The 13143-nt window shown below is 54.3% G+C and overlaps 3 protein-coding genes across 8 annotated transcripts; all 3 read right to left on the bottom strand.

Moving 5' to 3' along the window:
- Nucleotides 1–209: 209 nt before the first annotated feature.
- LOC110566685 (protein S100-A6) lies at nucleotides 210–1552 on the bottom strand. Of its 5 annotated transcripts, none has more exons than XM_021664568.2 (3): nucleotides 1398–1552; nucleotides 693–854; nucleotides 210–433 (listed from the first exon to the last, which is right to left on the bottom strand). In XM_021664568.2, exons 2-3 carry the CDS (start codon nucleotides 828–830, stop codon nucleotides 302–304), a joined length of 270 nt encoding a protein of 89 aa, XP_021520243.1. In that variant the 5' UTR covers nucleotides 831–854; nucleotides 1398–1552; the 3' UTR covers nucleotides 210–301. The 5 variants fall into 5 exon arrangements, with proteins under 5 accessions (XP_021520243.1, XP_021520242.1, XP_060223798.1 ...); XM_021664567.2 differs by having other exon boundaries at nucleotides 1393–1546; XM_060367815.1 differs by lacking the exon at nucleotides 1398–1552 and adding an exon at nucleotides 1356–1376.
- Nucleotides 1553–2800: 1248 nt separating this feature from the next.
- Nucleotides 2801–6294, bottom strand: S100a5 (S100 calcium binding protein A5). Its single transcript, XM_021664562.2, has 3 exons — nucleotides 6217–6294; nucleotides 5005–5155; nucleotides 2801–3085 (listed from the first exon to the last, which is right to left on the bottom strand). Exons 2-3 carry the CDS (start codon nucleotides 5140–5142, stop codon nucleotides 2942–2944), a joined length of 282 nt encoding a protein of 93 aa, XP_021520237.1. The 5' UTR covers nucleotides 5143–5155; nucleotides 6217–6294; the 3' UTR covers nucleotides 2801–2941.
- Nucleotides 6295–8382: 2088 nt separating this feature from the next.
- On the bottom strand, nucleotides 8383–12669 carry LOC110566678 (protein S100-A3). 2 transcript variants are annotated; one of them, XM_021664560.2, is made up of 2 exons: nucleotides 12322–12669; nucleotides 8383–8547 (listed from the first exon to the last, which is right to left on the bottom strand). In XM_021664560.2, exons 1-2 carry the CDS (start codon nucleotides 12460–12462, stop codon nucleotides 8383–8385), a joined length of 306 nt encoding a protein of 101 aa, XP_021520235.1. In that variant the 5' UTR covers nucleotides 12463–12669. The 2 variants fall into 2 exon arrangements, with proteins under 2 accessions (XP_021520235.1, XP_021520234.1); XM_021664559.2 differs by lacking the exon at nucleotides 8383–8547 and adding an exon at nucleotides 11447–11907 and having other exon boundaries at nucleotides 12322–12604.
- Between the last annotated feature and the right edge of the window lie 474 nt (nucleotides 12670–13143).

Raw genomic sequence — 13143 nt, 5'->3', positions numbered from 1 at the left:
CCCTCTCTCCTGGAGATCACTTGAGCCCTTGTTTAAGCTGGCTTTGCCTAGAGGGAGCACCTTTTCGATGCCCATAAAGAGTCCTAGCAGACCTTGTCCAGGTGGGTCAATGAATGCCAGAGATTAACTGCGGCTGAGACCACCCAATGGTGAGTTCATCAGCAAGCCAGGAAGCAACTGGAAATCAGTGGGAAGCCAGAACGCATGAGTAGATGTACCAAAAACAAAATATTTATTGTACAATTACCCACCACTGGATTGGACTGTGATCTGCCCCCGGAGGGAGCTCCACCTTCCCATTTTATTTGAGAGCTTCATTGTAGATCATAGCCAAGGCCCCCAGGAAGGTGATGTACTCCTGGAAATTTACTTCCTGATCCTTGTTGCGGTCCAGATCATCCATCAGCCTTGCGATTTCAGCATCCTCCAGCTTCTAATACGTTAGAACAAGTCCACACTCAGGGGAGGCCAGCACCCTAGATCCCTTTCCCTTCCCTGGAAGCCTCTCTCATCTAAGTGGCTCTGCTCATCAGGACCATTGTGACCTTCAGCTTGCGTGTGCCTTGATTTCTTGTCCTCAGCCCCCGCTCCTCCCTCAGGGACAGCAGGCTGGGAGCATGCAGGCTTCCCTCCAAGGGAAGTCAGATCAGGAACTAGGAAGGACAAGGGGGAGGGGGAGCCCGGCTACTCACAGAGCCAATGGTGAGCTCCTTCTGGATCAGCTCCTTCAGCTCCCTCTTGCTCAGGGTGTGCTTGTCACCCTCCTTGCCAGAGTACTTGTGGAAGATGGCCACCAGAAGACCAATGGCCTGATCCAGGGGGCATGCCATGGCTGACCACTGGGCTAGAAGAAGCTGTTTGACAGAGGGGCTAATCAGTGCTGCTGGTAGCAGAGACCTCTCACCACCCCCCCAAGCCGGTGACAACCTGCCTGAAGCGGCTAGCCCCAAGCCAGCACAGGTGGCGGCCAGGGAAACTGGGGCGAGGGGTGAAAGGACGGAACCAGCTTTCAGGTGTCTGAGCTCTGTCCTCCGTGGCAGGAAAACTGGGACATGTGACTGAGCAAGGGAGGAGATGGAGGCTGCCCCTGGACACCTCCAGACAGGGCCACACACCGCGACGGCGTTGACACACCCAGGGCAAACCCTCCCGCACCCCAGGAAGGCAGACTTGGGGAGCCGCCCCATAGGGATGCCTTAGCCTCGGGTCTTGTCTGGCACAGCCCCGCTGATCACGGCTATCCCTGCCTCCCGGGGTTCTCGGAAGACGGGGATCCCGATGCAGACCACCCGCGGAGCCCGCAGAGCTGGCTGGGGCAGGAAGCGGCTTGACACCCCGCCCAGGAGCGGACCGACCGTAGAGGAAGCAGGGGCTGCCCCAGCGAGAGCTCACCGCACCGGAAGACTGGAAGACTAAGAAGCGCCAAAGGAGTGGTCGAGGGGTGGACTGTGTCGCAGTCCGGCTGGCCTTATAGCGGGCCAGCACGGGTGAGGCCCGCCCAGGGAGTGCCGGCCCGCCCCAGCCCCACCCAGCGCCTGAGGCTAGCCACACACACACACCAGCCCCCTAAACTTTCCTAGCCTCTGTAGCGGGCCCGTCCGGGTTGGAAGCGGGATGAGGAAGCCTAGCGGACCCTGACGGGCCCAGAGGAGACCAGTACAGGCAGGAGGCACCGCGTCTTCGCTAATTCTGTAGTTTAATTTGCCCTCTGGCACTCGTGACTTAGGCTTGTGTGCTGGACCTCCTGTCAGCCTGAGCGCAATGTGTCCTTCAAGTCAGCACCAGTGTGAGAGGAAGTGGGAGCCTCACCGATGGCGTTGCCCTTCAAGTGAGGGAGGGGAAGCAACCAAAAGTCTACCACGTTGTCTGAGATAGTTCTCAGCCTTCCTAGTGCTGCGACCCTTTAGTACAGTTCCTCTGTGGTGACCCCAAACACAAAATTATTTTTGTTGCTGCTTCATAACTGCGATTTAGCTACTGTTATGAATCACACTGTGAATACCTGTGTTTTCCGATGGTCTTAGGCGACCCCTGTGAAAGGCTGAGAACCGCTGGTCTAATACTCGGGGCTATGTCGATCCCAGAAGGCAGATTTTTGAGCCAAACTGAGCTATATAAGATTCTGTCTCAAAAAAGGGGGTGGGGCACAGTCTAACATATTTCAAACACGATCCCCCACGAACAATAAATTTCTAACACCATCACTTGACTCCTCCCGCTCACTGCCTAGAACTTCATCCTTAGAACAGTGTGTGTATTAATGTGCCACCGTGGAGCCAAGCCTAGCGAGCATCCTTGGGTTACTCATCGTAAGTGAAAAGTTTTGAACATTTTCTTTTGAAGAAGTCTTGAGAAGAGGAAGTTGGTGGGGGAGGGGGAAGGAGCAGCCTGCTGAAGTCACCCTTCTCTGAGAAGTGGGAAGGCTGCTCCAGGCCGGGTGGACAGGACGGCAGCGGCTAGGGCTCCCTTTTTCACTGGGCTAACTCTGAGTCAGACCTGCTGGGCCGTCACTGCACTGGTAAGCCATAGCCCCTGCCGCTCTGACCTTCTCACTCCCAGAGTGCTTTTCCTCATTGTTTTCCCTGCATCTCTGCTGTCTGGGCAGCTTTGTTATTTTACGGGAGTGCAGAACAAAGCCAGGACAAGTTCAACAATGCCCAGGGCAGAGGACAGCCAGCGTTGTGCAGTGAGAGCCCAGCCTCTGTGCCCACAGACCACCTGTGTGTGGCCTGACACGGAGCCATGCAAACGTCTGTTCTCCCCTGCTTCAGACAAGGGAGACAAACCACCTCAACACCAGTGCAACGGAAAGGGCTTTATTTCCCTGCTGGAATAATCCATCTTGGAGACAGAGAAAGGGACCACAGAAGGGGGCAGTTAAAGAAGCTGCGGAGGTCGGAGGTCGGGATGAGGAGCTGCCGCTGAGGGTAGAGAGGACCTGTCATTTGTTGTCCTCCAGGAAGAAGTCATTGTAGGCCATACACAGTGTGGTCAGGAACTTGCTATACTCCTTGAAGTCAATCTCCTGGTCGCTGTTTTTGTCCAGGCTCTTCATCAGGTTATCAATGCTGCTCTCCTTCATCTTCTGCAAGGGCCCAAGGGGAGGAGAGTGCTCAGTAGCTCAGCCCAAACTCACCTTTACCACAGGACCTGACACCAAATCAGGGTCAATGACCTGAGAGCTGATTCCAAATAAATTACAGTAGGAAGGCTAGTGTACCCTCTTCTCCTGGGACATCCTCCCATGCAGAGACATAATAATCTATAATGTACACCAATACCCACTTAGAACAGCTTGAGGCCTGGAGCATCATCCAAGCCCCATACCTAGCCTGCCCGGATTGTAAGCCAAGCTGAGAAACCGCCCAGACATCACAACTTCCTCTAAGATCACTGGATCTGAGAGGCCAGCATGCCCTCTCCCCCCAGGACAACCTGGCACCAGATGTCCTCCCATTTGGTCCCTGCACCCTCGGTCCACTAGGATGTTGAAGACAGAGCCTTAGGGTAGAACAAGAAAACACAAACAGGCAGACCCTGCTTGCCCTCTGTCGCCTCCCTTGGAGGCAGGAGGTTGATACCCATGATGCTGGAAGCTGCTTCTCTGTAACATGCTCCTGGTCCCCAGAATGGGCTCCTCCCCCTGGGCTTTGTTCCCCAGTAATTAGTACCAATGGGCCAGCAGCCCTTGCCTCTACCCTCCAGGAAAACAGAGTGATTTCTGGCATTGAATGTGTATATGTCAGGCCAGATGTGGTGGCACTGGGGAAGCAGAGGCAGGGGGAGTGAGTCAGAGGCCAGCCTGGTAAGGAACTACTGAGGGAGTTCCAGGACAACCGAGGCTACATAAAGAACCTCTGTCTCAAAAAGAAGAAAAAAAATGTATATTCAATGTTAAACTTCAAATGCCTTGAGGAAGCCACAAACAGGCCTAGGAACTGTGACACCTGTTTCATGCCTGTCCATGGACATACTCCAAGAACCTTCTCTCCAAGTGGGACACTGAGATTCAGGACTTTATTGTAAAGATCAATAAGAGGTTGGTGCAGAGGCCTAGAATCCCAACTCAACCCAATAGACAAGGTCTTTGATGTTTTTGAGGCTCAGTTGTTCTATCTCATAGACCTTCACGTCAGCCAGTGACCTCTCCTATCATGTCCATCTGATCAGAATCAGTGCTCTCTCCTTCCTACCCCATGCTCACAATTAGCATGTTAATTTACTTGTCAACGTCATTTAGGACCTTGGCTGTGCCAGGCACAGAGGAGAATCAAGAAGGAGCTCTGTCACTGAGTTGTACACAGCCAAACCTGGCATCCCCCATCCCTCAAACCCTCAAGATCCCTAACACGGGCTATGCGACCTCTCAGCAAAGACTCTTTTGCCTGATTCTATGGCCTCCCACAGGCAGGAGTCTACCTAGACTCCTTTCCAGCGCAACCGGCTCTCCTCCAGCGCAGAGATATAGTGGCCTGGCAGTCAGAGATGTCCACCTATCCTCTGTCTCTGGCCCTGCAGACATCCTGACCCTTGCTTAGACTAGAATACCCTGAAAGTAGGTGGGTATCCCCCAGAAGGAGTGCTCAGAAGGAGGAGCCTATTCTGGGGACCAGGAGCATGTTACAGAGAAGCAGCTTCCAGCATCATGGGTATCAACCTCCTGCCTCCAAGGGAGGCGACAGAGGGCAAGCAGGGTCTGCCTGTTTGTGTTTTCTTGTTCTACCCTAAGGCTCTGTCTTCAACATCCTAGTGGACCGAGGGTGCAGGGACCAAATGGTGCCAGGACATCTGGTGCCAGGTTGTCCTGGGGGTAGAGGGCATGCTGGCCTCTCAGATCCAGTGAGCTTAGAGAAAGTTGTGATGTCTGGGCGGCTTCTCAGCTTGGCTTACAATCCGGGCAGGCTAGGTATGGGGCTTGGATGATGCTCCAGGCCTCAAGCTGTTCTAAGTGGGTATTGGTGTACATTATAGAACGTGTGCTGGGATGAGAGAATGGTCACCTACCTCTGCAAGGCTCAACTCTGTCTTGATCAGCTCCTTCAGTTCTCTCCTACTGAGGGTCAGCTTGCTACCCTCTCTCCCCGAATATTTATAGAAAGTGCTGACCATGGTAGTCAGGGCCTTCTCAAGAGGAGTCTCCATCACGATGTGTACTCTGGAGTAGGAGAGGAGACAATCACAGCGCTGGAGAAGCTGAACTTGCTCCTTACCAGTCATACATACCCAAGGGCCTTTTGCAAACCATCATCGACAGGAGCCCACAATGAGACCAAACTCCACCCAGGAGATCTGTGTGTGTGTGTGTTCCAGCACGTGTGTGGTCTTCCAGACACAGTTTCCACCTAGTCACCCTCCTTTCTCTAGCCTGAGTTACCCAATATGGAGTGTCTCACTGTAAAGGGGAGAGGGCAAAAAAAAAAAAAAGTCCAGTGGCAGAGGGGACTGTGGCTGAAACTGGCAGATAAGGTCTCAGCAGGAAGCAGGAGAAAGGTGACTGGACTTGCTCAGCGACCTCCAGTCTGGTGCCCAGAGAGCTGTACCCACAGCCTGGCAGGGGCAGGGAGGGGAGGGGAGGGGCTTTTGGCATGGCCAGGATCTTCTGAGACCTGGTTTTAGATGTTAGATTTGAATTCTGTCAGTACAGCCACTCCAGCAAAAGAGCAAACAACTGAAGCCTGTGGGACTCACATTAAAAAAAAAAAACACTTCCCCTTAGAGAGAAAGGAAACGATGCCCACAGAACCGGAGGCCTCTGCAGATCCTGTGCAGAACCCTGGGCTGGGTGGGAAGGTGATGAGAAACTGATGACTTCTACCTCCAACTCAAGAATTTCTTGAAGGGGACTGGACCCATCATTCATCTCCTGCCACTCAGACTGTCAGCCTCTCCTCACAGAGGTTCAGCCAGGACCACAGCTCAGAGAAGGAAGAAACTCTGAGCATCTGGCTGGGTCTTCTCTCTCTCTCCCTCCCTCTCCCTCCCTTTCTTTGTCCTCCGTCCCTTCTCTCTCTCTCTCCCAAGACAGTGTCTCACATGTATCCAAAGATGGCTGCCTTCAAATTTATGATCCTCCTGACTCAGCTTTTCTGCTGCTAGGGTTGGATTCTCGGGAAACCCTTACAGTCCTAATTCCAAGTACTTTGCCCTCTCCTCCCTGAGCACCCTCCCACGGGCATTCCTTGTGGAGGTTTCACATCTTATCACACTCTTCCTCACCTAGGCTGGCCCAGCAGAAATACAGGAGGTCTTCCAGAGGAAGAAGTCACCAAGGAAGAAGTGAGTCTGGAGAATCTAGGCTGTAGCCACAGCCTCCCTGCCAGTGCTCACTGCTTTTATTCTCTTGTCCCCAGTGCCCAGGAGACCCAGGATGCTTGGAGCCAATGAGAAGGGGTCAGGGATATGAGGACTTCTAGACAAGGGTTGAAGGAACCCTCTCTGGAAATTGTGACTTGCTGTTTACAAACAGGGCTGGAGGTGTGACATGGAGTTACCCATGACAGGCATTTTCAGGAGCAGAAACCGTTCTTCCTACTAAGCCTCCCCATCTGCTGAAGTAATAGGCAGGAAAAAAAAAACATAGAAGGTGTGGACCAAACACAGGGTATCCTTCCATATCCTCCACTCTGAAACCCTCCATCCTCAAATATACTCCAAACACAGAAAGCAGCCTCGTGGCATGGGATCCATGAAGGAAGATATTTCCTGCCGAGGATATGACTACAGTCACTAGCTACCGTGAAGTATTAGATGGAAAATAACTGTTGGAGACTCCTGGTTTGGAGGAATAGGAATCCAGGGTTGGGGAAGGGGTTCAAAGAGACTCAGAAGAGATTGAGACTGTGGACAGGAGGAGGCTAGGCTCAAGGCCAGTTGCCTGTGCTCTGGGCACACTCGCACTGAGTCTAAGAACAGTACAGGGCAGAGTACCCATGTTGTCTGAAGTCCCACTGCAGCCTGCCCAGTTCCTCTGCACGGCTCCCTTTGTCACCCCGCCACAGCAGCGATGACACCAGTGATTCAGCTGGGACTTGTCTCTAAGCAACAGGAGTTTCCAAACAAAGAGAGTGATGCAGGAGGAGGCTCAGGGGAGCACGATGGGAGGACGATGGGAGGATTGACTGGGAGTGCAAAATAGACAAGGAGGCTTAGCCTGGACCTCAGTCTCTGCAGTCAGACTCCAAGGGAACGTGTGAGTCACCTGCCCCACTCCCCTGAGGCTGGAGAGAGAGGCACAATGTGACAAGAAGGGAGGCTAACGTCCAAGAGAGCCCCCCTGCCAGGGTTTGGACAGCTTCCGTGCACCTTAGCATCCCCAGATCATCCAGGCTCGACCTCTAATCCCAGGCCCGTCCTCTACACTCTGCACACCGGCCCTAAGTCTACCCTAAGGGGGAGCACCGCCATGCCCCATGTTCTGTGAGTGAGAGAGTGAGGGGATGGGCTCTCGATCTTATTTATCAGATCACATCTCTAAAACTCCGCTCACCTCCTGTCATCTCCTTCACTCCCACTCAGCCACTATCTGTGGATCTCGTCCCTTTACCTTTTGGGGACAAAGATGGTATGTGAGGAGAATGACTACTTCCATCAGCCATGGTGGCACTGAGGAGTCTGGCAGAAAGGATCAGAAGTTCAAGGCTAGCTTTGGCTACAGAAACGAGACCTCTTTCAAGGTGGGGGAAATGAACAGCTCTTTCTTCTGCTACCACAAATGACCTCCCTCTGTGTTGCTCTTCTTCATTCAACCAGGGACAGGAATAGATCAGTCCACTGTTTGAAGCCAATGAGCTGGAACGTGTAACAGGGCAGAATCTGACTATAAATGTCAGGGCTGAGGGCCAGTCCTCCTCCCCATCCCTTGCTGGCTTCAGGGCTCCGTCCTCATGACTCAGGCCTGTTGTCTTCCCTCCAGACCCCAACCACCAGCAGATGTGACCTTCATTCCATCCCAACTTCAGTTTGAGCCCAGAGGCAGTGCTAGAGAGGAGGGAGGGCAGTGGGCTGGCCAACATCCCACATCTGGAGCCTTTCAGGCCAAGCCTCTGGTGGTTTCTGCCTTCAGTGATCCCAGAGTTCACTTTGTTGCATATACTCAAGTGTGTGCGCATGCGCTCTCAAAATCAGTCACCCACCATCTTTAACCTTTTCTAGTTTGGTGCCTCCAGCTCAGCTCACAGCGATCCCCACCACTACCCTGAGACATACCCTCTCTCAGCCCCCAACCCACAATCTCCAGCCTCTCTGACAACAGCTCATCGTTTCAAAACTCCTTGTTGAACTTGCTCAGCATTCTGCACATGTATGAAGAAGATCACAGCCAACAGGGAAGACCTTCACATGCACACTGGCAGACCAAACCCCAGCACTTCCTCTGTGGAGTCTTCACTTCTTCCGGGGACATTTATCTGGGCAGCCTTCAGAGAATTCACTGCACGTCGTGGCGATGCAGGGCAGGAAGGTGCAGTACCCCTGGAGGTCTGCTCCGTTGTCCCTGTTGCTGTCCAGGTTGCTCATCAGCTTCTGGAATGCAGCTCCGTCTGTCCTTTTCTGGAGGTGGAAGAGTCACAGTTAGAAGCTAGCCCCAGGTGGGTGTCTGCCTCCAGCCAGGAGCTCAGGAGCCTCCAGACACTCCTCTCTGGCCTCCAGGGCTAAGGTGTGGGACGAGCGGGGGACAGCTGGGAAAGGACGGGACCATGTCTTCTCTGTGCCTGTTTTAATTATCTCACCAGGTAACAGTCATGAGAGGGATTTGTTAGCTAAGGTAAGGTGTGATTGAGGGGAGGGTGTGCAGATATTTTTGTGCCTACACAATCCTGTCTTCACAAATGGAAAATCTAGACTGCAGTTTCAGACACTGACTAACTAATGAGGTTGTTTTGGTTTTCCTGTCTCTCTTCAGTTATGCTTGTTTTATGCCTTATCTCAGCTGAGGGCAGAGGTAGATGGCTCACTGTGCTTCTAGTCCAAGTGCCTAGAGCAAGCCCTCTGGCCATGTCTCCTTACCCTAGGGATATATGCCAGCTGCAGCTAGGCATTGTGTTAGGGCTAGTGCCTACCAGAGGCCCCGCCTCCTCCCGGGGATGCACCCCACATGCAAAACACAGGCAGGAGCCACTCAGCCCAGAAGCTAGGCAGCTCCTGGTCACTACTCCCTGAGCTCTGACCTGTTGAGCTTGAACTTAGGGCAGACACCACCACCACCACCAGGGCCTCCTCCAAGGAGCATGCCATGATGACAGTTGAGATCTAGGGACAGAGACACAAAGGTAGCCTCATACAACCCATGCCAACAGTGTGTCGAGACCTGGCTACGTGTCTCTGAGCATCATCCAAGTCATAGACTCATTCTGCCCCCCCCACAAGTGGTCCATTCCAACCTACCCTCTAGGAGCACATTAGGAGACTGTCCTCACTCCCAGGGAGATCAGAGGAGAGGGACCAGCTGACAGCAGGAGGGTCATGTATGCTTTCAGCTCTGAAACCTGCAGAGCCTGCCACCTGGGCTCTGGAGAGTTGTGTCAGCAGCCTTCTGTGCCTCCTCAGGCCAGGCCTCAGCAACAGCAGCTTTCCATCCCTCACTCAGCTTATTCGCTCCCACAAGCCAGGGGTCTCCAGTGTGGGGGGAAGCTGCCTAGTGACCAGCTTAGGAGGAGTTAGAGGAGGTGGCAGAGGTGGGGGAAGGGGAGGGTGGGGAAGCCAGGCTCTCTTGGCCTGGGATGCTGTATGCTCACAGGACTGTGAACTACCGTGAACACAGAAGCCTTCAGGTGCGTGCTGGAGAGTTGGCTCACTGGGCAGAGTGCTTGCCACCAAGCTCAGTGGCCTGAGTTCGATCCCCAGAGTCTACACAGAAGGAGCAGCTTGGCTCCCACAAGTTGTCCTTAGACTCCTCACCGCAACACACGTGCACACACACTCACCACACATGCACATGTGTGCACACGAATAACTGTATTTTAAATATTGAAAAATAAAAATGCCTACAGGCACCTCCTGCACCCACGTGTGCACACACTGGGTTGTCTGACCCGGCAAACACAAGTCAGGGTATCTATCCATGAAGGTGGCTCCCAAGCACCAAGTACACAGTAGCAACAACACATACAAGCCTCGGCATCTCGGAAACGCCGAGAGCTCAAATGCAGCCCTTCGTAGACTGTTTTGGTTTTCATTCTAGTGCATCACACACAGGGTCTCATCTGAATCTACTGAAGGCATCTGTCCCCAGCCGCCGTCCTTTCTCCTGCCCTAGCCTCAGCGTCTAACACCGAGAACAGTGCTATCAGGCCAAGAGGAAGTGCTGAACAGAGAGGTTCGGGGAGAGCTCCAGTCGTCTGACCTACTGATACCCTGCCAGGCCCTGCCCATGCCAGGGTCGGGGGAGCATGGAGACTGTGTTCCTGCTGTTGGTCGATGCGGTAAGTGTCACAGCCCCCTCACCAGCCCAGCCTAGGAACCAGGCCTCCTGCTCCCCAGCAGCACGATGCAGCAGAGTGAGCTCCCGTGGGCACAGCAGAGAACTGAAGGGGGTGGACACCACCCGGTAGCCACAGCTCAGCCTTGAGAAGGGGTAACCTGGGCATGGGGTGTGAGCCACAGGAAAGGAAATGGAGGGGTGATGGGCAAGAGATGGGAGACTGCCCTGGGAAGGTGTGGCCCAGGAAGGGGGTGACCCCAGCCAGTGGGACAATGGCAGCCCTTCTCTCCAGCCCAAACAGCTTCTTGTCACAATTAGTAAGACCCAGGGTGGAGGCTGGCAAGTCAGAAGGGGCCTTGGGACCATCCAAGGGGAATTATAAGTGGGAAGTTTATCTAGGAGGATGAATTAGTGGTAGTGAGGCCTGGAGGTTCATAAACAGATGGAAGTTCCAGTGAGGGTATCAGGGCAACAGGGCATTCAAGGTTAGACACTCAGCTTGGAGAAGAGAGTTAGAGGGAAAAAATAGATAAAATGGGAGTCAGAATTAATCTCTAAGGGATTGCGTGAGGGTCAGAAATGGGGGGGTGGTTGCGCCCTCAGAGGTGGGAATTGACTCAAAGTACCCCCTCTCCCCTCCAATATACAGCCTTCCTCCCTGGCCGAGAGCGAATGCTTCAGAAGCCCTGATCTTATCCCCGTTGCTCTCTGGGGGCCACGGCCACACCCTCCTTGGAGCATCCAGTCCCAAGTTCTTCCCAAGGAGACCATCATCCTTTTAGAAAGCCCAAGACAGGGGCTTCCAGCTCAAGTCAGGGGCACAGAGACACCGAGACACGGAGACCCTCCAGCCTTCCCTGACGGGACCTTGTGTTGGCCCCTCCCACTGGGCGCTGAGACTGGTGCTTTCTACAGGGCTTGACACTGCCTTCAGCCTCTTTCCTCCAATGGTACAGAGTGTAGAGGAGCGAAGATCGCAAGGCCCAAGAGAACCACACCAAGCCAAGCTGACACTTCTTTATTGGGAGGTGACTAGGCCGCTGCCACAGCAGCCTCAACCGTGTGCGCATGGCTGCGTGTCCAAGGTCAGAGCAGAGATGGTCTTCCCTTCCAGGAAGAGAAGCAGCAAAGGCTGGCTACTGCCCCACCCCTCACCAGCTAGACATCCCTAGGAAAGCCTCTAAAACCCGTGGGTAGCTGGGATTAGCACATCAGGGGGACCTGGCAATCCAGAGTGGAAGGGATGCCACAGAGAGAGGAGGAGCAAAGACGGAGTGCTGGAGCAGACCCTGCCCTTCCGGGGCAGCTGTCCTCTGGGTCAGAGGCTACTGCGGACAGGGGGGCTCCGGGGGGCACTCCTTGAAGTACTCGTGGCAGTAGAGACAGAGGCTGGCGAGCGAGCGCACATACTCCTCGAAGTCCACCTCGCAGTCCTTGTTGGTGTCCAGCAGACTCATGAACTTGTTGTAGTCGCACTCTCGGAACTCACTCTGCCGAGGGGATGCAAAGGGGTTCGGGAAAGCAGGATGAGCCGCCTGAGCAGCTTCCCACACCACGCGCCCCACCCCATGGGTGGGCGGTCCCCATTCCCACCCACACACCCTCCCGCTAACCTCACCCCCCTCCCCGCCCTGCTTTTCGGCTCATTTGCTGAGCACTTAATCCTTGCTTTAGAGAGCCCACCATGAGTTAGGCGTTATTCACAGGCCAGTAGGGTGACTGCTACCCCGTGTACATGCTATTTGATTAAGGCTCATGCAGCTGCCTCTGCTCACTTCCTCATGTCCCCGTCCCCACAGTCCAGCTCCTCCCTCTTGCCCGATGCTGGTGTTTGGCCCTAGGCTGCTCTTTGCAGAGTCCAAGCAGTTCTTCCCACTAGCGGGCAGAGGTGTGAGGGTGCGCACCGGCGCCCAGGTGGGCAGCTCCTTCTGCAGCAGCTCCTTGAGCTCCGACTGGCAGATCTTGTACTTGTCCCCACAGCGCCCTGCATACTCCTGGAAGGTGCACACGATGGCAGCCACTGCCTGCTCCAGGGGCCGGGTCATCCTCACTGTCAGAAACAAAGGTATGACTCACAGGACAGCCAGGCTATCGCTCTTCCTCAGTGTGTCCCAGGAGCTAATTCCAGATCAGACAGGCTCCAGCCGAAGCGCCCTTTCCTCTGAGCAGACACACACACACACACACACACACACACACACCGATTCACTTCCCCATTGTGCCTGTTGTAACTTTTCTAGACATAAGTTTCATTCCCCCAACATCGCCATAAATTCCTTGGGAACAGAATAACCTTCACCCCCAGCTGGGGGCCTCCCTAAGGACTCTGATTCCCTCCCATCATATCCCAACACCTGAGAACGCTCAGTCTCCCACTGGGCACAATTCCATGTGCTGCAGCCACGGTCCTAGGTCTGCCCCCTGGGGACCTGGAGCTTACACAGGGAACCCTGCCCAGATCTTGGTGAAGCTCCTGCCAGTAGCGACGGTGAGGCCTGGGGGACTCCCATCACCTCACTACATCTCCTGCCCTGAACTCAAAGAAGCCGCCATTGGGACCCTCATCTGTTGCTCGCCCTGGGTGAACTGTTCCTCTCTGGGTCTCAGTTGTCTAGTCAGAACCATGGACCAGGTGGTCTCTGCAGAGTCCACCAGTTCATAGATCTACCCATCTACCACCTGCCCCATCCTATACCCAACCTCCCTCCCCCAGGGAGAGCCTTAAG

Source organism: Meriones unguiculatus, chromosome 1 (genome assembly GCF_030254825.1).
Source record: "Meriones unguiculatus strain TT.TT164.6M chromosome 1, Bangor_MerUng_6.1, whole genome shotgun sequence".
NCBI classification, from domain to species: Eukaryota; Metazoa; Chordata; class Mammalia; order Rodentia; family Muridae; genus Meriones; species Meriones unguiculatus.
This window is presented reverse-complemented; position numbering and strand designations above follow the sequence as displayed.

What these genes read in the sequence shown, in the direction of transcription:
- LOC110566685 (XM_021664568.2), bottom strand. Translation starts at nt 830, where the DNA reads ATGGCATGCCCCCTGGATCAGGCCATTGGTCTTCTGGTGGCCATCTTC. An exon ending in AGGAGCTCACCATTGGCTCT is followed by an intron (nt 434 to 692) that starts GTGAGTAGCCGG and finishes CTAACGTATTAG; the next exon opens with AAGCTGGAGGATGCTGAAAT.
- S100a5 (XM_021664562.2), bottom strand. Translation starts at nt 5,142, where the DNA reads ATGGAGACTCCTCTTGAGAAGGCCCTGACTACCATGGTCAGCACTTTC. An exon ending in CAGAGTTGAGCCTTGCAGAG is followed by an intron (nt 3,086 to 5,004) that starts GTAGGTGACCAT and finishes GGGCCCTTGCAG; the next exon opens with AAGATGAAGGAGAGCAGCAT.
- LOC110566678 (XM_021664560.2), bottom strand. Translation starts at nt 12,462, where the DNA reads ATGACCCGGCCCCTGGAGCAGGCAGTGGCTGCCATCGTGTGCACCTTC. An exon ending in AGCTGCCCACCTGGGCGCCG is followed by an intron (nt 8,548 to 12,321) that starts GTGCGCACCCTC and finishes TTCCACCTCCAG; the next exon opens with AAAAGGACAGACGGAGCTGC.